General features: G+C 37.1%; 3 protein-coding genes and 1 pseudogene across 6 annotated transcripts; 2 read left to right on the top strand and 2 right to left on the bottom strand.

The window, feature by feature from the left end:
• Nucleotides 1-425: 425 nt before the first annotated feature.
• On the top strand, nt 426-10,623 carry LOC103848188 (annotated as a pseudogene).
• LOC117132705 lies at nt 3,478-6,082 on the bottom strand. The gene is made up of 7 exons (XM_033287521.1): nt 5,973-6,082; nt 5,819-5,891; nt 4,262-4,501; nt 3,978-4,107; nt 3,729-3,901; nt 3,595-3,659; nt 3,478-3,502 (listed from the first exon to the last, which is right to left on the bottom strand). Exons 1-7 carry the CDS (start codon nt 6,080-6,082, stop codon nt 3,478-3,480), a joined length of 816 nt encoding a protein of 271 aa, XP_033143412.1.
• Nucleotides 10,624-14,993: 4,370 nt separating the features above from the next.
• Nucleotides 14,994-17,709, top strand: LOC117132754 (FAM10 family protein At4g22670). Of its 4 annotated transcripts, none has more exons than XM_033287695.1 (4): nt 14,994-16,704; nt 16,881-16,922; nt 17,201-17,270; nt 17,430-17,709. In XM_033287695.1, coding segments are annotated over exons 1-4 (258 nt in total). In that variant the 5' UTR covers nt 14,994-16,702; the 3' UTR covers nt 17,574-17,709. The 4 variants fall into 4 exon arrangements, 3 of the variants coding, with proteins under 3 accessions (XP_033143586.1, XP_033143585.1, XP_033143587.1); XM_033287694.1 differs by having other exon boundaries at nt 14,996-16,704; nt 17,406-17,709; XR_004456276.1 differs by having other exon boundaries at nt 16,695-16,922; nt 17,201-17,263.
• A 222-nt stretch (nt 17,710-17,931) lies between these two features.
• Nucleotides 17,932-20,215, bottom strand: LOC103848186 (1-aminocyclopropane-1-carboxylate oxidase). The gene is made up of 4 exons (XM_009125145.3): nt 19,953-20,215; nt 19,407-19,633; nt 18,704-19,037; nt 17,932-18,429 (listed from the first exon to the last, which is right to left on the bottom strand). Exons 1-4 carry the CDS (start codon nt 20,064-20,066, stop codon nt 18,142-18,144), a joined length of 963 nt encoding a protein of 320 aa, XP_009123393.1. The 5' UTR covers nt 20,067-20,215; the 3' UTR covers nt 17,932-18,141.
• Between the last annotated feature and the right edge of the window lie 1,258 nt (nt 20,216-21,473).

A 21,473-nucleotide genomic window follows, 5' to 3' on the forward strand; every position in this document is an offset into this window, starting at 1 on the left:
ACTTTTCTTTTAATGTATAGGGGGATTATTTTAAGGGCTTATTTGTGATATAACCAAAAAAAAAAAGTAAAATTAATTTTGTAGAAAGAGGTTAGAGAGAGATAGGAAGAGAGAAGAGGAGAGAGGATGTGATTTTGGTTATATAATGAATTATGGGTTTTTGTTTGGTTATATCACCTAATTTCCCTTATTTTAATTTACTATGAGTTTTATATTATAGATTGAAATAATATTTTATGTTTATTATTATGTAGAATAAACATAGAAATGGTGTTAGAAAAAGGCAAAATAATACCAACAAATAGAATTTTCAGAAGGTGTGACAAAAACAAAACCAATAAATACGAATTGTAGGAACAAAAGAAAAATATAATCTTTGTGCCAGGTGAAAAAATGTTTTTTTCTTAAAGAAAAAAAGCCTTGTGCTCTCTCTCTCTCTCTAGTCTCTATTCCAGAGAAAGGGAAAATAATTCTCCTTGTTGATACTTTCTACTGGGCTTTGCTTTGATTTACTTTTACTCTCCATCTCCACAATAATATTCCTTTGGTCTCTCTGCAAATCTCTTCGTTCTCGTCGCTCAGTGTGTTCTTCTTCCGATCTTCGCTTCAAAACCAAAGCTATCCCTTTGGATTCAAAACCTCGTTCTCGGCGAAAGAGGTATGCTCGAAAATAATTAAAACTTTGAATTCGAATTCGTCACTTCACTCTATTTGTTGAATTTATTTCTGAATTAAAACTTTAAATTTGATGGAATGGAATCGAATCGAACCCAAGGGCTTGTATGATAAATCCACAGCCGCCTTCATATATAATCATAAATTAGGGTATTTAGGCGAATCAAAATGAGTCAGTTTCAAGTTTCTGTTGGACACAGATGTTCGCCTCTTGAGGTTAATAAGGCGAAAGATATGGAAGAGGAGAGTAACGTTAGTAGCTCCCCTTCAACGCGGCTTAGGCATCGAAAACAACAACGCTCCTCCTCTGCGGAGGCTGTTGTTGATGATGGGAACCCAAGCCCTCTCCTTGTTAATGATCAAAACAAGTACAAATCTTTCATGGTCCGGACATATTCGACAATATGGATGATTGGTGGGTTCGTCATGGTTGTCTACATGGGCCATCTCTATATCACTGCCATGGTGCTTGTCATCCAGATCTTTATGGCCAAAGAGCTCTTTAATCTCCTCAGGAAAGCGCCTGAGGAAAAATGTCTCCCTGGAATCAAACACCTCAATTGGTAAAGAAAGAAAAAAAAAAGATTATTGGCTCAGGCGCTGTATAATGTTCTTAAACTCGTCTTCCTGCTGGCACTTCTTTTTCACTGCCATGCTTTTCGTGTATGGCCGGATCCTTAGTCAACGGTTGGCTAATACTGTCACTGCTGACCAGTTCCTATACCGGCTTGTCAGTGGCCTAATCAAATACCATATGGCTATCTGTTACTTGTTGTATATTATAGGTTTCATGTGGTTCATCCTGACGCTAAAAAAGAAGATGTACAAGTACCAGTTTGGCCAATATGCATGGACCCACATGATTTTGATTGTCGTCTTTACTCAGTCCTCCTTCACTGTTGCCAACATTTTTGAAGGAATCTTCTGGTACATTTGTGAACTTGAAATCAATCTTATGCTTTTCAGTCTTTTTGCTGAAAAGCCACTCATTTCCTTTCCTTCTGTTTGCCCCTCTGTTTTTCTTTTCTTCTTTGTCGAAATGTGATCGTCTGCTTTTTTCTTTTCTTTTCTTTCCATGGCTTTAACTGCAGGTTTCTTCTTCCAGCATCCTTAATTATAACGACATCTTCGCTTACATTTTCGGTTTCTTCTTTGGAAGAACGCCCTTAATAAAGCTATCTCCAAAGAAAACGTGGGAAGGATTCATCGGAGCCTCTGTCACAACTATCATCTCTGCATTTTTTGTGAGTATTTGTTACCTCTACCACCACCAGTTCAACACATTTAGAATTCCTACGTCATTTCATTACTTTTTTCACCCACCCTCTGCCTGAAAATGTTATGTATTCGCTCTGTTTCAGCTTGCTAATATTATGGGTCGTTTCCCATGGCTGACATGCCCTAGGCAGGTTAGTGATTTAAGAAAAAAATGATACTGATCTTTGAGGGAGCTTATAGTAAATCTGTTGCTCATTCTGCAGGATTTGTCCACTGGCTGGCTACAATGTGATGCGGATCCATTGTTCAAGCCTGAACCTTTTACCTTACCTGCGTGGATTCCAGGATGGGTAAGCTTTAGTATACTGTTACATTTCTTTGAAGAAATTTTGCATTCGCTTTGTCAACTTGTTAGTACTATACTTTTGCAGTTTCCTTGGAAGGAAATGGAGGTCCTCCCTGTTCAGTGGCATTCGTTATGCCTCGGTTTGTTCGCATCGATCATAGCACCTTTCGGTGGGTTTTTCGCCAGCGGGTTTAAAAGAGCATTCAAAATCAAGGTCTGTAACCATCATCACCAAATATGAGCTAAGCTTCAATTACGATACACATCTAAAAAAAAACCTTTGCTTCTGTAATGGCAGGACTTTGGTGATAGTATTCCAGGACACGGTGGGATCACGGATAGAATGGACTGCCAGGTAACTCTTATGAATTGAGTTTATGATTAATTCTTCTAGTAGCAGAATTGATTTTGGTAAGAACACAAAAAAAAAAAAAAGAGTGGCAGAAACAGTAACATTTTTTCTACTGTTCCTCTGTAAAATGGTCGATAAAGAACATTGCACTGAGGAACCAAGGACTAGTGGATATCAAGAACCAAGAGATAGTTAGGGTCTTGTTATATATTCCTCAAAACAGACTTTATCCTTTTCTATTGTCACAGATGGTAATGGCAGTATTTGCTTACATATATCTCCAGTCATTTATAGTCTCCCAAAGCGTTTCCGTTGACAAAATCCTGGACCAGGTAGTTTAACTTCTCCATATACAAAGCTAGACTATGTTATTCTATCAGAGCTAGATGATTCTCTTTTGCAGCTAATCAAATTCAATCATATTATGTTTTATTGTAGATATTGACGAACCTTACCTTGGAGGAACAACAAGCTCTCTTCACGAGATTAGGGCAAATGATTGGTTACTCGTAGTTTCCCACTGCCAAAAATACTTTTCCTCAGATTCTTCCAAGAACAGCTTCTGTAACTCTGAATCAGTACTAGAGACAATCCTTTGAAATTGGATAAGATTTGTTTTATGGCATTGTAAATCCTCTCTTGAAGTTAGAAGTTTTTTTTTCTAAAAAGGTCCTCTCATTTGATGCAATAGGTTTGAAGTTACAATTGCAAAGTTGTATCTACTATCTACTTAGCTAGCATCGGTAGTTCATAATTTTTGTTCCATGTTTTTTTTTTACTCAAATTGATATATATATATATATATATATATATATATATAGAAAACGAGACTGATATACGAAATCAAAGATGACATACCATCTGGATCACAAAAACCATTCAGTCTCTAACCACCACCAAGAGTGCTAAACCTTCCAAAAAACATCAACATCCAGCATAACCATACAAAATATACCTCCTCTACTCTAATTGACCAGAGATACTTCTTTTATTTACAAAGAACTTGTCCAACCACTGAGGATGACCAGAGGCAACATAGGACTGTGTTAACCCAAAGTTAACCACACTCTGCGCGATAAAAGAAGCACATCTAACCGTAGCCAAAGCTTCCACTTTCAATTCCCACTATACAAAAACCTGCAACTCCTTCCTTAGCTCTGAAGCTTCAAATTGCAGAGCCGGCCACAGCCAAGGCTTAACCACCGTTTCAGACAGATCATCAAAAGTAGAAGAGAATATCACCTTTTGATATCTGAGACATCTCATACTTTCCACTACCCACATATAGACTTGAAGCTTAGCCTCCAATACTGTGGAAACAGCAGGGAGAGCTCTTCTACTGTGCTGTAGGACTGCCACCGTCATTTTTAACTATCCAAGCCGCACCTGTATATGAACTCCCTCTAGACCACTCCATTCCTATCTCACATCTCACCCAATCTTTTGGAGGCGCAATGAATGGAGGGCAGGCTTCAAACGGACATACCGCTTCCTCCATCTCCATTCTTCCCTCTATCTGTTGAGCCATGAACCATTCATCAGCTTCCTTATACGCTTTGCTCACAATAACATTCGGGGGTTAAGCTTTTTCCTTCGAAAATGAAGCCATTTCTATGCTTCCAGAGAAACCAAAGGATCCAAGGCCAAGCCCTTGAGATGTTAGGGTCAACCTTCACATTCTTGCTCATCGACAGCATATAAGAAATATTATCATAGATGGATCTCTCCAACCATCCTTTCGGCGGCATAGGGATGTACGAAAGCGCCCAGTTCTGTCTCGCTATATCACACTGGAACAGAACATGATTGATAGATTCACCTTCTCTCCCAGCGACCCGACACCTTTCATCACATTTCATACCTCTCGCAATAACCAGCTCTGATACAGGGAGAGCATCCGACAAAGCCTTCTACAAGAACAATCTTATCTTAGGCGAGGTATGCACCTTCCAACATTGCACGTTGAGGTCATTAAGAGAAGGCTTCGCACCAGCCAGAACCCGCAGCTCCTTGTTCTTCTCGTTTGCAGAAACAAAGAAACCAAAGGAAGAGACAAAACAGGTTAGATGATGATGAGAAGACAGAAATGGTGATCGTCCCTTCACCAAAGCCAAGAGAAGCAACTGTGATATGCTTGATCGGAACGAGCTTCAGACGTATGCCAGTTTGGAGAAGATGTTGCACAAGGCAATTTTTGCTATTCAGCAACTCAAAAAGAAGGGAAACACCAACACTTCTTCTGCACCAAAACATCAATGTAATTTTTCTTCTCTTTCAAATTCTGATTTGAAAAGTAATGTGTTTTCTTTTGATAAAAGCAAAGTTGTGAAAACCACAAGCAAATCTCATTCTACCAGGTGCTTCAAATGCCATAGGATCGGTCATTATGCTAACAAGTGCCAAAACCAGAAACCGTTGGTGACTTTGGAGAATGACAAAGTTGAAACCGAGCTAGAAAATGAAGAATTTTCAGACCTATTGCCAATTTTTGATGACTATGCACATGAGCCAATGGCATGTTTGAAATCATGTGAATATAAGAACTTCTTTTCTTCTCAATCTGAATCAATTCCTGGTGAATCTTGCTTGCAATTAACCATTTTACAACCGGATAATCCAAGTAGTTTTGAACTAATTTCTCAGTTTGAAAAAGATTCTAAAAACGTTTTGAACAAGAATGAATTTTCTGGTCCTTTGAATGATCTTGATATTGGTGCATATGACCTTGGTCTTCGAAGCTTTGTGTCAATACAGGAAGGGCCAGATGAAGAACAAAATCGTGGTCATCAAGCAAACTAAGAAAGATCTTCTTCCATTCAAAAACCGGACCAAACTAAAGGTGAGCAATGTTCTGAATATGATTCCTCTGCTTATAATCCTTTTCCTTTTAATGTTCCAGACTTGAGGACAAATCTTTTTTAAGAGGGAGGGAATAATGCGCCCCAGTCGATGGATCAATACATGGAACCAGCTCAGCATGGAGATCAGGACGTTCTGAACAATTCAACCCAGGTTCGCCCATCCGACCGTATCAATCAGACTAACCGCGCCGTGTACCAGATCAACCCGCGTACGTCCGAAATAGTTTCGACTGGAACCACAACCATGCAACCGAACTGACCCTACCAGAGCTCGTCTTTCCCGACCATCTCGACATTCTAAAGACAATAGTCGAGCCAGACTTAGCTTGGGTCGTGAAGAACCCAAAGATGGACATGCATTCTCACCCAGCGGACCATCCGGACAGTCCCGCGTGTGTCCTTCTCCTTACCGCCGTGCACCCATCTGGTTCGGATGAACCTGGACAGTAGTCGATGGGTCATCCTTGACCAATATGCTCGGAAGACTGAGTCCTTGAAAAGAAGAACCAGCCAATCTTACAGGTACAAGCCGGTGCCATTGAGGGACGGAGGAGGCAGCGACGCTTCACCATCCTTTCTGACTATGGCAAGGTCAGATCTGACCCAGATCTGCTCTGATTGAAAGGCCATGACCGATTTTGAAGGCTCTTTAAGCTCCCCTACAGACCCACTCCTCGCTGATGATCTAGAGAGGCTATACACACGTACAGTGCTCGGTTAGATTCACCCGAGAATCCGGTGGAAGTCCAGACAATCGTGCGAAGAGGAAGAGGGTGGGAAGAGGAGGCTAAGGAAAGAGGCTAAAGAATGGAGTGGCCGGGGGTGGCGACCGGAGCTGGAGAGCTTCCGGTCACCGGTCGCTAGAGAAAAGTGGTGGTGGTTCTAGGGTTACGTGGAGTTGAGGGAAGAGACCCTAGAGAGAAAAGTTTTTTTTCTCTCTCTCTCTTGAATGTAACTTGATTTTAGTTGCGTTTCTCTTGAATGTCTCTCCAAACACATGTATGACTAGCTTCTAGCCAAGATTGCTCTGCACGAGCTATAAACTTAAACCGAATCTTGCTTAATGCATGGTTGCGTGACTGGAAAACGAACCTCAGAGGTGTGGGACGATGGAATCTTTCGTACGTATAACTTATGTTCTTGATGGACTTATGATTCAAACTTGAATAATTTTTCTTGTGTTTCTTGTACACCTCAAGGTGATTAATTTTTAGGGAAATTACTTAATACATTTGCCAACTCTGTTTAAGTTTCCAACATTCTTTGTTTTTTTTTTCGTAACACTACATATTTTTCATTCATACTTTAATGTTTACATGGATACAAGCAACATCAAACATATAATGTGCCATCTTTTTAGGGAATTTAAGAACAAATCAAACTAAAGATAGAGAACTTAGCTAAGTTTGATAAAGGGTCGAAATTGATATCAAAAGAGCCACTCGCAAGTAACCTCATGGAGAAAGTATTGGGTCCTTTGAAATCTTCAGACTTTGAAATAGTCACTTTAAGTCGTGACGTTGAATGCTTCACAACCTCGAGTCTTAACAGGATGATTCTCGTTGTATCTTCCGGTCCGAAACGAACCATCACACAAGATATCAAGCTGTCAGGAAAGCAACAATGCTCATTGGCTCTGAGGCCACGAGTCAAATACCTCTTATTGAGAGGAGTACTGGTATAAAGATGCACTCCTACAATAAGGAGGAGAGTAGAAAAGGATCTCTCATGGCACCGGCATGAGGAAGTTTGGCTAGCCTTTTTTGCAAGGAAAAATGCCAAGGGACTGCAATCTTCAAGTTTCAATAAACTCCGACCAAATGTTGATATTTATTTGAGAATCGATCTTGTCGGGGTTGACCTCTGATGATGAACTTGACTTGACATTTTTGGAATAAATCCAACGACTGCACCAAGGAGAAACACATGTGGTTCTAAACCTAATATGAATGGTTCGATTGATGGGAATATACACTCGTACAACAATGGAGAGTGAGTCATCTTCACAATGCCGAGTAGAGTAGTGATTGTACCTCATTGATCGTTGGGGTCTTGCTGCCAGGTTGAGCTTGGAACCCCACAAACACATGTCTGACGATTAATTTGTGACTGAAGAGCACAAGATCATATAAGATTGATATCCGGAGCATACGGCGATATAAGTCGAAAGAAGAGCAGGTTCTTTTCCGGAATACCAGAGACAATCACCAAAAGAAGATGTTAACGTCATGGAGATGATGGTCGAGCTTCGTGAATACCAATCTGGTCGCAATCTAAGAAGTGGAGCCCCGTATACACATGGTACCAGATCCGGTCGATAAGAACAGAGAAAGCGCATAGGTGAAAAATGGATATCCCCAGAGCCAATCACCACCAATATTTTTGACAATAAAAAGCCAGTCCTCGAGACTTCGGTTTGTTGCGTATTGGAGAGAAGCAACCATGGAGACAATTTGTTTTTCCACCAAGACCGTTGCATCAACATACATATCTTGTAGAGGTAGAATCAAAGCCCTTAAGTCTGGGTTTGGAAAATAACGTTCATTTTGGGTGTTCCTCACTGAAATGGCTTGGAATAGATGCTCAGTGCCATCAGAACTCTTAGATCTGAAAACCATCGCAAGGGACTTTGAAGCGATGCGGCTCACAAAGCTGGTGCGCAAGATCACCAAGGAGACAGAGTAGAGGGTGTTCCTCGCTGAAATGGTATGGAATAGATGCTCAGCGCCATCAGAACTCTTAGATCTGTAAACCATCGTGAGGGACCTTGAAGCGATGCGGCTCACAGAGCTGGCGCGCAAGATCACCGAGGAGACAAAGTAGAGGGAGTGGCTAGCGGAGCTGAAGCTTGAGCAGACTGTCAAAGAATCCCCAGAGAATAGAGCCGTGCCGGTGAGATCCGGAGAGTAGAACTTGACAACGGCAAAGAGAAAAATAGAGTTGCAGCAGAGAATGAATAGAAGCACTCGAGAACAGGAACGGAGGTGATGCCGGCGAGCTCCATCGCCGCTGGCATTGAGAACCAAAGTGACGCGACCCAGGTCAACAACTATGTCTCAACGAGGAGCTTAAGGTACAAACCAGCTAAGCAACTGATCATAGCTTGGCATAATGGGCATTTTATGGACCGAGAGAAGCTAATGGGCTTGATGCATAACGTGAAGGCCTTATTTTCAATAAGAAATCAGTGTTTGGATTTGTCCAAGAAAGGCCGTCCAAGAAAGGCCCACCAAGAAAATACAAGTCATGGTCGTATAATATATCAATCTGACGGTAATTCTGAGATCTGCAACCATGCAAAAGGACGGAACCAGTCGAAGAGTTCTGCGACCAAAACTTTCAATATTCGGTCAACAGTCTTGGTCTTTGGTCAAGTCAATATTCCTAGTCAAGTCTTTATGGTTATAAGAGCTTTATAGTTTCTAGGATTGACTAGACTATTTATTTCTTCCACAGCCTATTATATAAAGGCTTGTTATTGTATTGTTTTAATCATTCAATTTTTTAATAGAAACTTTTCTTTTTAACTTGTTGAATCATTTGTTCTTCATCGAACATCTTATCTTCTGAGTCGTCGGAGTGAGTCATATCTTTGGGCTTAGAAGTTGATAGTATCAAGAGACTTTCTGCACCTCTTGTATCACCATTCGATCCACATCCCTTGATCGTTTGTGCTTTCTAGCTCATTCGGTGCAAGGCTTATGCAATCCACCAACCTTAGAGAGATCCTTCAATTTAGGGCGTATCACAAAGGCAGAGACAGCTCCTCGATAGCTGTGTCCGAGAGGAAACTTGAATAATTGGTTTTCCAACATTCTTTGTGTGTTTGTTTGTTTGTCTTTGTGTATGTTTTTTAAAAGCTTTTAAGACAAAAGCTTCTTTAGCTTCTATCAACATTAAGTTCTGATTTTTGAAACAGAGAGCTGATGTGATGATAAACATAAAAACTAGAGTGATTTACACTTTAAGTCACTTTGTGACTTTTTATTACATTGTAGAGCATTTCTTGCTCTTGAGGTACTTTTCTCTAACTAAGCGTAACTACAGCGAAGTCTAGTTCATTCTTTTTGTTTTCGTCTATATTTTTTATTTTTAATATTTGTTTCACTCTCTCCTCCACTTTAATTCATTTTCTTTCTGTAAAGTTCGTACTTTATACTCTTGTCCGACCAACCAAAACAACCCTCCTCCGCCATAGTCTTCTTCTTTTCCAGCGGACAACAAACGACACTTTATCTCTGTAGCTTTGTCGAGTAAACATTTTTGTTTGTTTATTTTTTTTATTTTCAAGTTTCTCCTCCACCAGAACCCACTCGTTGAACCTCCGGTTAACTGTGATTTCCCTCCATCTCCGACTTAGATCTTTGTTCTCGTTGTTCCATGTGATGTAGAGGAAGTTGACAAGCTTTTGTCGGAGAGAAGCTCTTGTCGGAGACAAGCTCTCATCGGAGAAAAACTCTCGTCGAAGATAAACTCTGGTCGTCCCCGTCAGTGCTGGGTCATGACTTCCTCGCCGTCTCGTTTCGTTTTCTTCCGCGTTTTCAAGTCGGTGACTCGTTCACCTCTGTAGTGCCTTCCTCCATGAGCGTCTGAAACCCCTCGTCTTCACCGGCTCATTCCTAAGCAATCCAACACCGAATAATGAGTCACCAACGCGGCGGGTCTCCTATTCAACCCGGCTCAATCGTCTCCGTGACCTACTGCTCGTCTACGACCGTCAACGAATCACACCGGAGGGAAATCGAGCTGTCGGACCAGGAAGGGATCCATTCCTAAATCAAGTTCCTGATATTTGCAGGACCGGTCCTTTATCTTTAGAATAATTACAATTTTACCTCAAAACTTCCTGTTTTGCACAGTTACAATCCAATTTAGCCCCAAATTTATGCAAATACAAAGATTAACACCCAAATGCAACATAAATCGTTAAATGACCTAAAATGAAAAGTCGATGACCTAAAAATAAATATTAAACAAAGTCATGGCAAATCTTGATTTTCTTGTGTACGATGATGAGATATTCATAAACAAATTCGATGGTAAACAAAGTTTTCTCTACGTATGATTTTTTGTATATGTGGATAAACATGATTTTCAAAAACAAAGTCTATTCCTTGTATATTTATATGTACATGATACAATGGAAGATGTGTACGTCTGTGCATATAAAACACGTGTGTGCATGATATTTTGGGATGTTTTTGATTTTTTTAGATAGATAATGTATACTAAGATATCGATAATGTATACTAAGACGAATGATTTTGTTTGTAAGTGATACTCTTTGTATTGAGAATTGATTTTGATTTGTGTACATATAATGAAATGTGATGGCAGTAGAGGTGTACTATGTGGTGGTGTACACAAAGATGTGTGTACATGTGTACTACATTGCATGTCTATCTACATGTACAACATATCAAGCTATCTATATCAAAAGGTGTATATCTATATCAAGCTACCAATGTATCAAGTTATATACATGTACAGCACTTTATGATGTTTTTTTGCCAATATTTTTTTTGCTTTCTATACATATAAAGAAGGGTATATTACATGGTATTGTACTCCATATGTGTACATGTATACGTGGAGTGAATTAAGAAAATAGTAGTGATTATACAAATCAAACAAAAGATTGAAATTGTTACAAGTATACACAAGGAATTGTCAAGGGTTTTTTTGCAGAATTAACCTATAACTTAAAGTCAAACACAAAACTAACCTTTTTTTTTAAATTGGTTTTGTCCTATTCACCCCACAAGTTTATATAATTTACGAAAATACCATCAATTTTTTTCTTTCAAAAATGACATTTTTACTCTCTCACCCTCATCATCTTCAAGTAATTACAAGATTGCATTTGTCATCAATACCCTAACCACCATGAACAACCAATTTGAAGCTCTTAATGCTCTCAAAATCGAGTTACCCTTCTTCTTTTTCCATTTTTATGAACTAAACACAACATATCTCTCAATTTCTCTCCACATTGAGCTAAGAAACCCAACATTTTGATTTTACATTTTGTATGGTTCATAAAGTCATAGAAGCTAACGATTCTGGGTGGGTCACTTTCGTTTGAGATTCTGTGTGCTTGGAGAAGCCTTATGTGTGCTAAGGAAGTTATCTCACCAATTTAAGGTATGAAATCGAATTTTTTTCCAGATCTGTTCGTCAGACGACTTACATGGAAAGTCGTCTGGTCAACGCAGAAGTTATTTTTGCAATTGACTTTGAAATCTGTTTTCTGAGACGACTGAAAGTTAAGTCGTCTGATATTGTTTGGTTACAAAAAAAATCTCCAAAGAACCTAGACGACTTACATTTCAGTGGTCATAGGTTCGTTTTGCATTTGACTGGATTATTTCAGAAGTTTGACTTTCCCGGACAACTTACATTTCAGTCGTCTGTTAAAAATTGAAATATCAATATTTTCTTAACACTATATGACTTACAATTAAGTCGTTATAGGTTAGTTTTGCAATTGAAAAAAAAACTTCAATATTTAATTATACACAGACGACTTACAATTCAATCATCCACCCGACGACTTACATGTAAGTCGTCCATGATTTTATTCCGAGATTCTGGTCAAACCTCGTAAATCCTGGACGACTTACAAGTAAGTCTTCTGACGTACGACTGAATTGTAAGTCGTCTATATATAATTAAATATTGAAGTTTTTTTCAATTGCAAAACTAACCTGTGACGACTTAATTGTAAGTCGTCTAGTTTTAAAAAAAATATTGATATTTTAATTTTCACGAGACAACTGAAATGTAAGTCGTCCAGGAAAGTCAAACTTCTGAAATAATCCAGTCAAATACAAAACTAACCTATGACGACTGAAATGTAAGTCGTCTAGCTTTTTGGAGTTTTTTTTTAACCAAATAAAAGTAGACGACTTATTTTTCAGTCGTCTCAAATAACAGATTTCAAAGTCAATTGTAAAAATAACCTCTGCATTGACCAGACGACTTATATTTTACTCATCTGGAATACTTAGATTGAAGTCGTTCGCGTCGACCCTAAATGGACAACTTCTCTGGAAGTCTACTAGATGACCTCCGTGGATGTCGTCTGCTTCAATGTTTAATAAACTTGCATTTTCTCTAAAACTATAAAGACTTTTTAATATTTTCTTGTTAATTCATGTTTATTAATGAATATTTGGGCTATTGAATAAAATTTATAACTTAATTGGTGATATTTATGAGGTTACCAACATTCACGTTAATTAAAGTTTCTAACTGATCCGAGAAGACTTCCGTGGAAGTCTTCTCCGCTAGTTTTTAAGTCTTCTACATTAGTTTTTGAATAACTTGGATTTTTAAGAGTGATAAGTAATTTCAAGATATGTAAAACTCATATTTACAAAATATGTTCTCTCTCTTAATTTTACTAAATTTGACTAAGTTTTTCAACGCAAACTTATAAAAAATATGATATGCTTTGACTAGTTACTATTGTTTGTTTCCAGCTCTTAAGTATTATTGTTATAGACAATAATGATGATTATTGTTATGAGTTGGAAGAAGGGTTAAAATGCTTCTTAAAATGTTGTATCAATATGAAGCTACCAACATTCTTGTTTATTAAGATGAGAAAAATGCCATTGGAGTTTATTATTGCATATGAGAAATCCAGAGATTAAAAAAAGGCTACTGAAGTCTATTATTTCATTGATTTGTAAATATGTAAACACATTGTTAGCACATGTATTACATCTTGGGAAACATTATTACTGATTTTACAAAAAATTCACAACTAAAAGAGTAGAAATGCAATTCATAAAACAGACCACAAACAAAACTATTATAAATTATTCCTCTACAAAGACAAGCTTGGACTCCACTTGATATGGAAGAAGACTTTGTCAGAAGACTTCCAGGAAGTCTAGACGACTTTTAGGATGTCCAAACGACTTCCAGGAAGTCCAGACGACTTTCAGGAAGTCCAGACGACTGAAGTGGAAGTAGTTTGGAAGACTTCCTGGAAGTCTTCTAGTGCATTATATTTTAGACGACTAACAGGTAAGTCGTCCCAGAAGTCTTCCAGATCTGAAAAACCTGCATATCAAATCCAGATCTGAAAAACCTGCATATCCAAAAATGTTCAAATGGCTTAAAAAAAGAAAAAAATGAGTGGAAGATTAGATAAATCTACTTTTATAGAACACACAAAAATACATATCTAAAATTAATAAATCAACCTTTAAATGAGTGGAAGATGAGTACCATCTGATTAAAACATGCAAAAAAGATAGATTAGTAAGAAAGACATGAGACAAAACTGAAAAATTCATATAAAATTTGGTGTTTTCAAGTCAAAGAGATTAGAGTGGGTTTGGAGAGTTTTAGTTTGGGAAAAATGTAAGAACTTTATACAACAAGAAGTTACCAAATGAAGAAAAATCAGACATAAAAACTTACCAAAACGCTCAGATCTATTATGAAAGGGAGACTTCATGGAAGTCATCTGGACTTCAAATCTAGATCTGAAAAACCTGCATATCCAAAAACGTTCAAATGACTTAAAAATAGAGAAAATGAGTGGAAGATTAGATAAATGTACCTTTATAAAACACACAAAAATACATTTATAAAATTAATAGATCTACTTTTAAATTAGTGGAAGATGAGTACCATCTGATTAAAAACCTGCAAAAGAGATAGATTAGTAAGAAATACATGAGACAAAACTGAAAAATTCATATAAAGTTTGGTGTTTTCAAGTCAAATAGATAAGAGAGAGATTGAAGAATTTTAGAATGATGAACATTACATTTTTGTTGCAGGCATTTGATAAGAGGAGAGAGAATGTGTAATTTTTTTTTATATAGGGATACAAAAAATCCAATTAGGTTAAATATTTTTGATTTAAACGACGTACTTGTAAGTCGTCCACAAGAGTTTAATATTTTTAGCGGGAAATTAAAATATTTTTAGCGGAAACCTAAAATAGAAGACTTTCCAGACGACCTACAAGTAAGTCGTCTGGTTTAAATTATTTAAGCGGAAAAATTTATTTTTAAAAAAATTTTAGGCGGGAATATTTGGACGACTTACATGTAAGTCGTCTGTTTTAATTTTTTCACCAGACGACTGAAATGTAAGTCGTCTAGACCCTAAACATAACCTCTAAACTTAATTAACTAACTAAACACTTCATAAAATCAAATTAAACTTCAAAAGTGTTTACTATACACAAAAATAAACATGTATAGGTAAAAATTTAAGTTTTCAAGAAACATTCAAGCTTTCCAAAATCTAACCCTAAGAATACATACAATACTACAACATATGTTGCCAAACTCTAGACCAAAGAATACCATGATTCACTACCTACACTCATCTATGTTGAAAACAATTCAATTTTGTTATATTTTAATTTATATCACTTAAAATTGTTTATAATTACATGATTTTAATTTTTCGCTTATCAAAATATTTTTTAAAAAATTTATAAATTATTTTTAAGATCAGCTACACTAGAAGACTTACTTTGAAGTTGTCCAGACGACTTCCAACATCTCAGACGACTTACTAGGGTTATATTCGTAAAAATAGCTTCTGTTTTTTTATTTGGTCACAAGGGGCTGAGCTGTAATTTCACAAGGCTTTTAGGTTAGTTTTGCATTTGATTCAAGTTTGGGTATATGTTTAGGGTTAAAATCAAGTTGTGGGTTAGTTTTGGCGAATTCCCCAATTGTCAATGTGTACAAATTTCTACGTCCATAAAACCACATGTATATCAGTTCTTGTGTACATTGCACAATTTATAATAACTTTTGTAATATTTTATATTTATATGTACATACATATGTGTGTTTCTATTTATAATTTATATGTACATGATCAAGTGTACACAAAATATTTACTATCCACATGTACAACGACTCACAAGTCTCACATGTACATCGATTAACTTGTACACCTGATAAATTTGTTGAATACATTTTAGATTTCATTTAGATAGATTAGAGTATCTTTTTCTCTTTTATAATCGTTTTTCTCATCTTAATTTAATTCAATTTTAGACAAATCTATTAGCTCCGTCTTAATATTTCATGATTTTAGTAGTTTTTACCATCTTACTTTAGTGAAAAAATCTGACTTATTTATAAAATAAAACTTTGGCATATATTTGTCCATTTGCATTTGATATGGTGTAGAATGTTATTTGCAAAAATAAAACTTTGTCATATCTTAATTTAGTGAAGAAGAATCTAACTTATGTACAATGGTCCATGTATACAGTGTATATATTTGTACATTTGTATTTGACAAGGTTTAGAATGCACAACTCAAAGTTTAAAAAAAAATCAAAAGGATATTTATGCATAATATAAAGTTTATGGGCCGAAATAAAGCCATCTAAGATTCTGAGGACAACTAGTAAAATTACTGAGAGGTTTGAAATACAGAATCTGAAAGTTTAGGCTGATTGGAAAAGATGTTTCTAAAAGTGCAAAGTTTGGGGCTAATTTGTAAACAGATAGAAGTTATGACGACCAATTGTGAAAATAATTAAAAATCCACCATTGAAGGAGCTTTTGAGCTTCTAGATCTAAAGATGGCCGTGACGGCGAGAAGCGACTACTCCGGAGCTTCAAGACAGTCTGTCACGGCTCGAACTGAAGTCACACCGGTGATATTGGAGCACAGCCGCGACTTGATTATGAACCCCGACGAGGAAAGATTTTCAAGGATGAGCGCTCATCCGATGGTCCAAATAAGTATTTCGCCGGAGTGAACCTATCATGACTCTCGCTGGAAAAAAGGCAAATATTAAATCACTGGATCGTATCGAGATGACTCCCTCCACCGTGGCGAGCTTCACCTAACTCTTATTGGATCGACTCTCTCCAACTCGACTCGCCAAACCACCTCCATGCTCTTTTCTCCTTAACACATGTATTCAATTAAACTAAAATTTAATCTGGGAACCAATCATTTTTGAAAAGTTAAATTCTTGAAGAAGAAGAAGAAAAGAGAGAAGATAATGGATCTCATTAGTTGGCAAAAAGCTAACTGAATAAAAGATAGTTTAGACCATGATTATGGATCGTTCTTAAAGAAGGTCTTAAGTGAAATTGGTGATTTAATTAAATCTAAAAAAAAAAGAAAATTACTTTTTAACAGAAGAAACGTCGCTTAATTAAGGGAAGGAAGAGACGTGGCTTATGGGACACGCGTCAAAGTCTCATCCTCTCTCTCTCATCTCTCCTCTCTTTCTTTGCATCCATGTGAGTTGATTTCGTCTCTCCCTCCTCTGTAATTCTCTTCTGCCAAGACCTCTGAGTTTGCATCTGGGCTTAAGCTCTCTTTCTCTGGGTTTCATCAACTATGAAGAAAGTTGAAATTTTTATGATCTGTCTCTGCACTTGCGATTCATCTTCTTCTCTGTTCTTTGATTCTACAGGGAGGGGAAGAAAACAAGAATTGCGTTTGCTAATTTCAGCAGGTGAACTAAATCTCTTTTCGATAACTTTTTCTTCTTCTGAATATCCTCTTTGATATGGGTTTTTCGATGTTGGGTACGAAGAATGTTCGATTCGTGTTCATGATTTAGTCACTACCATATAAAATGCTTCCTGTGTTAGCCATGTGTCACTCTGTTTGTAGCTTGTGGCATTGGTAAAGCATGTACTTAGAACATATGAAACTGATTAAATCTCAATGAGTCGCTTCCTCTCCGTACATGTAGTTTGTAGTTTCTCATATGATCAATTCGCATTGTAGGCTGATGCAGAAGAGATCATTGAGATGGCTGGTAAAGCCACTTTATCTGAGCAACAGAAGCAAGTACAAGGTAACATTCACTACCAACTCCAAAACTTGGAAAGTTTATGATTTGTCATTCTCATTAACGTTTGGGATGTTTTTGAAGCATATGAGTTTTGATTATGTCAAGCTTTGGGTTGTGTGTGTTGCGATTGATACATAGCTTTTCTTTGGGAGCATCATTCAGGGGAAGTTACTGATGAGAACCGTGAAGCTGCTCAAGAAGCTAAAGGCAAAGCCATGGAGGCTCTCTCTGAAGGAAACTTCGATGAAGCAATTGAGCATCCGACATCAGCTATCTTGTACGGGAACAGCGGTGAGTACTAGTTGAGTTTTGTTCTTCCAGTTGAGTCTTTGGTTGATTCTCATGAAGACTTGTAATTTATTTTCTAGCTATATTCAGAATGATGATGATTCTCATGATTTGGTCTTGTATTTTTTAGTAACAAAAAACAACATTTTTTTAAGAACCCCTAAATAAGAAACTACCGTTGAGGGTATAAATCAATGTGTTTCTTAAACAAAGTTTTTAATTACATTAAATTAGTAAAATATTCATTAAGAGACCCAATGAAGTTTGTGGGTTAATCATGCTCTTAGGTTTTAGCTAGTAGAAACTACCTCCATAGTTAAAAATGTCCTAGAGTGAAATATAAAAAAGTAAAAGTGACCCAAGGTGTAAATCTTTCTTAAAACTATTAGAACAATTACTCATATTAATATTATTATCTTCCATAAACATAAACATTACACACTTTAAACACACCATTGAACAACAATTAATCAACCAGATTATTAATTATATCAACACTAATCTCAGTCTTAACTTATTCACGTAAACACACAAAACAAACCATCTTCTTTCTTTCTTTGCTTCACTTAAACTCTCAACTCCGTTTTTAGAAAGTCTCTACGGATGCGGCTGGGTTCAGTTCTGTAACTGCAGTAGCATTCTTCATCGCCTCAAAGCGTGGCTCTTTAGGCTGAAACTTGACCCCAGCATAAAGCTTCATGTAGTCATCAAACACAAAGCTTGGGTATTCGGTTTCCTTGCTGGCGAGTGATGAAGCTGGAGAGATCTCCGCATCGCTTCCAGGATTGTAGAACGATGCAATAGACATTCTGTTCCCTTCTTTTTGAGTCACCACACGGTGCATCACACTCTTGTACTTGCCGTTGGTTATCACCTAAATATGTTACGAACCCATTAAAGATTTCAAATGTCATTCTTGTTTAATTCGGTTATATCATATACAAACCATTTTGCCCAATATCATACAACGAGGACTAAACCAAAATCAGACTTCAACATGAAAACAAATTTTGTCATACAACGAGGACTAAAGCAAAATCAGACTTCAATATCATACAACGAGGACTAAACCAAAATCAGACTTCAATATCATACAACGAGGACTAAAGCAAAAGATATTTTGAAAATATTGTGTGAACATATCATACCTCGAGTTGGTCACCAAGATTAATGACAATGGAGTGGTTGAGTGGAGGAACATCGATCCAATCACCATCTTTGAGAAGCTGGAGGCCACTGACTTTGTCGTCTTGAAACAACAAGATGATGCCTCCTGCATCAGTGTGGGCCCTGAGACCTTTGATCATTTCTGGTCCAGGACAAGGTGGATAATTGCTCACCTTAGTCCCAAAGGTTGGACCTTTTGTTCCATGAAACACTTTCTTCAGATACCCGTTCTCTAACCCTAGATTCTCACACAGTAGATCCAACAAATCCTCTGCAAGATTCTCCAATCTCTTCCCAAAATCTTTCATGGCCGTCCTGCAAAATTTTGAAACATTTTTAGTATTTCGTTGGGATATTATTCACTATTACTCCAAGAAAAAGCAATCTTTCAGTATGCTGCTTTCAAAAAATTGTCTTTTCTTTTTTAATTATTGTTTCAACCTTTACATTACAATAAAAAGAATTAGAAGTTCCAAAAGAAAAAGTTTCAATAAAACTGTTTTTTATCAACCAACAAAGAAAAAGTAATTTTAGCTAATAAAATATCATAACTTCCGTTTTAATCCCAGGTAAAAGAGGTAAAGTTTCCCTTTAAAGAAATATAAATTGTGATTTGAAGTTGTTTTTTTTAACGTTGAACAAAAAAAGAGTTGTGTAATATTGATAAATAAATAAAAAGTGTACCGATATTCATCAGACATATCAGGAATGTCGTAGAGATTGGATTGAGGAAGGTGACGAAGGTAGAAAGTGCTTTCCCAATCGACGTCCTCAACTTCTGTCTCAAGCTTTTCCAAACCTTTGGACCTGAGCATGTCGTTAAACTTCTGCTCCATTGATTTCTTGTAATGCTCCTTTGTCATCTTCTCAACGTTGTCCATCAAATCATGTGGTAACCCATGGTTCACTATCTGAAAACAAAAAGATCCACATTACCATTAAGTATATAAACTTTTTTTTTTTTTTTTTGTCACTGACTTTTCATTAGTAAAAAGAAAGGGAAATGAGCCTAAAAACGGTGGCCCAATTCCAGGATCCATTACACAAACAGAGAAGAAGAAAGAGCATTTTTGGCTATTGAATCAGCAATCTTGTTCTGCGATCGGGGCTGAAAGAAGAACTCGATTGATGCAAAACCAGAGGAGATCTTTTTATTTTAAGTATATAAACTTAAAAGCTGATATATTACTAAAACAAATATATATATTGAACACATGTTAATATTTGTACCTCAAAGAAACCCCAATTTTCGCAAGCATCGTTGATTAAAGCCATGGTTTGGTCTCTTTCTTCACCATTGAGCTTGGACAAGTTTACAACAGGAAACTTAATGGTCTGCTCCATGATCTCTCTTTCTTTATATCTCTCGTCTTGGAAAGTCTTTGTTTGAAGTAGCCAGTTGTGTGATGATGTGAGAGTACCTGAGGGAATGAGAGAGGATTGCTATTTATAGGCGCAAAAGAGGAGAAATACAATCTAATAAATGTTAGAAAATATGTGTGATGGTCATACAAATATTCATTCAAGGAAAATAAAATAAAGTAAAAGAAACAGAAGTTCGTGGAGCATGTATGTGAGCACATCTACAGTGGACCCCTACCCTCTTTCTTCTTTATGAGTTAAATTCATTTGGCATTTTCCTTTTGGGGCTCTCTTTGTGCACTTCAATTGGTTTATTTCCCTTTGTTTTAAAAGAAAATTATATATATATATAATTAAAATTCCTAACCGGGAATCAATGTTAAATACAAACAGGAGTCAAACAATATAATCTAGATAAAATGGTTACAAATCTAGTTTTGCATCACCAACTATCCGGCATGTTCTGCTAGACCGTTCTAAAATCACTAGATTACCGATGACCGTGCTCTTCTATTGACGTTAACCCCGGAAACGTGGGTTTTACTTTATTGCCTTTGATGCCAAAGTTCCGAGATGTCGCCTGAAATAGCTAGTTATCGATGATCTGGTCAAGTCTGTATTCTTCATTGTCGTTATAGCACAAAGGCGACCAAAGGAGAGAGAAGTCTAGGAACCCCATACATGTGGAAAGCAATCGGATCCCCAACTGTACAAGCCCACCTGAGACGCCGAAGGTCGGGTTTCAAAACGCTGCTGCGCCCTACACGGAACCTCTTACGACCTGACAAAAGCTGCAAGCACACTAACAACCAAACTTAAGCGATTTCAATTGGCATTGGCAGAGGCGCTATTGTTCTAACGCGTTTATGAATCTCAAAGATTATAAGAATAACTTCTTTATTAGCTTAAGAAAACTCACTCAAAAACTTAAACTCTAACAATAATCTCAAAACTCATAAGTTCATGTCACAACTCAAAATCTTTTTATATAGAGATCTACAACTCCTAAACCAACTAGTAAAACCTGTTATCCTAAACATAGCTCGAATATGATTATTATGACTTGATCTCCGACTTATTCTTCAAGTTTATTTCCAACATTCGCATTAACAAAAGAGACATCGAACCTGCTACTACAAGAGCGTAGCTGTTATGCCAATTGCTAGCTCCAAGAACCGGAGACAGAGGTTGTGACCTGATAAGCCAACCCTCGGTGTCAGCAAGGAGAGAGCAACCGATGAAGAACCAGATGCGATCCAAAAAATAAAGTGGGCGTTGACTGGTGGAGAAACCGAGAGGAGTACCGCGTAAAGGATCGGAAGTCAGAGGAACCAGCTAGATGTCACCAAGTAGCCATAGACGATAATCGGGCACAAAAACTTCCTGGAG

The sequence above is a fragment of the Brassica rapa genome, chromosome A03 (genome assembly GCF_000309985.2).
Source record: "Brassica rapa cultivar Chiifu-401-42 chromosome A03, CAAS_Brap_v3.01, whole genome shotgun sequence".
In the NCBI taxonomy this organism is placed as follows: Eukaryota; Viridiplantae; Streptophyta; class Magnoliopsida; order Brassicales; family Brassicaceae; genus Brassica; species Brassica rapa.

Excerpts from the sequence above, each read along its gene's own strand:
- LOC117132705 (XM_033287521.1), bottom strand. The coding sequence starts at position 6,082 with ATGGCCTTTCAATCAGAGCAGATCTGGGTCAGATCTGACCTTGCCATA. Across the intron at positions 5,892-5,972 it reads AATGGCACCGGCTTGTACCT|GTTCATCCGAACCAGATGGG; the intron begins GTAAGATTGGCT and ends ACTACTGTCCAG. Across the intron at positions 4,502-5,818 it reads CTGTCCGGATGGTCCGCTGG|AAGGCTTTGTCGGATGCTCT; the intron begins GTGAGAATGCAT and ends TTGTTCTTGTAG.
- LOC117132754 (XM_033287694.1), top strand. Across the intron at positions 16,923-17,200 it reads GCGTTTGCTAATTTCAGCAG|GCTGATGCAGAAGAGATCAT; the intron begins GTGAACTAAATC and ends TTCGCATTGTAG. Across the intron at positions 17,271-17,405 it reads GCAACAGAAGCAAGTACAAG|CTTTTCTTTGGGAGCATCAT; the intron begins GTAACATTCACT and ends ATTGATACATAG.
- LOC103848186 (XM_009125145.3), bottom strand. The coding sequence starts at position 20,066 with ATGGAGCAGACCATTAAGTTTCCTGTTGTAAACTTGTCCAAGCTCAAT. Across the intron at positions 19,634-19,952 it reads AAAATTGGGGTTTCTTTGAG|ATAGTGAACCATGGGTTACC; the intron begins GTACAAATATTA and ends TTTTGTTTTCAG. Across the intron at positions 19,038-19,406 it reads GATATGTCTGATGAATATCG|GACGGCCATGAAAGATTTTG; the intron begins GTACACTTTTTA and ends AAAATTTTGCAG.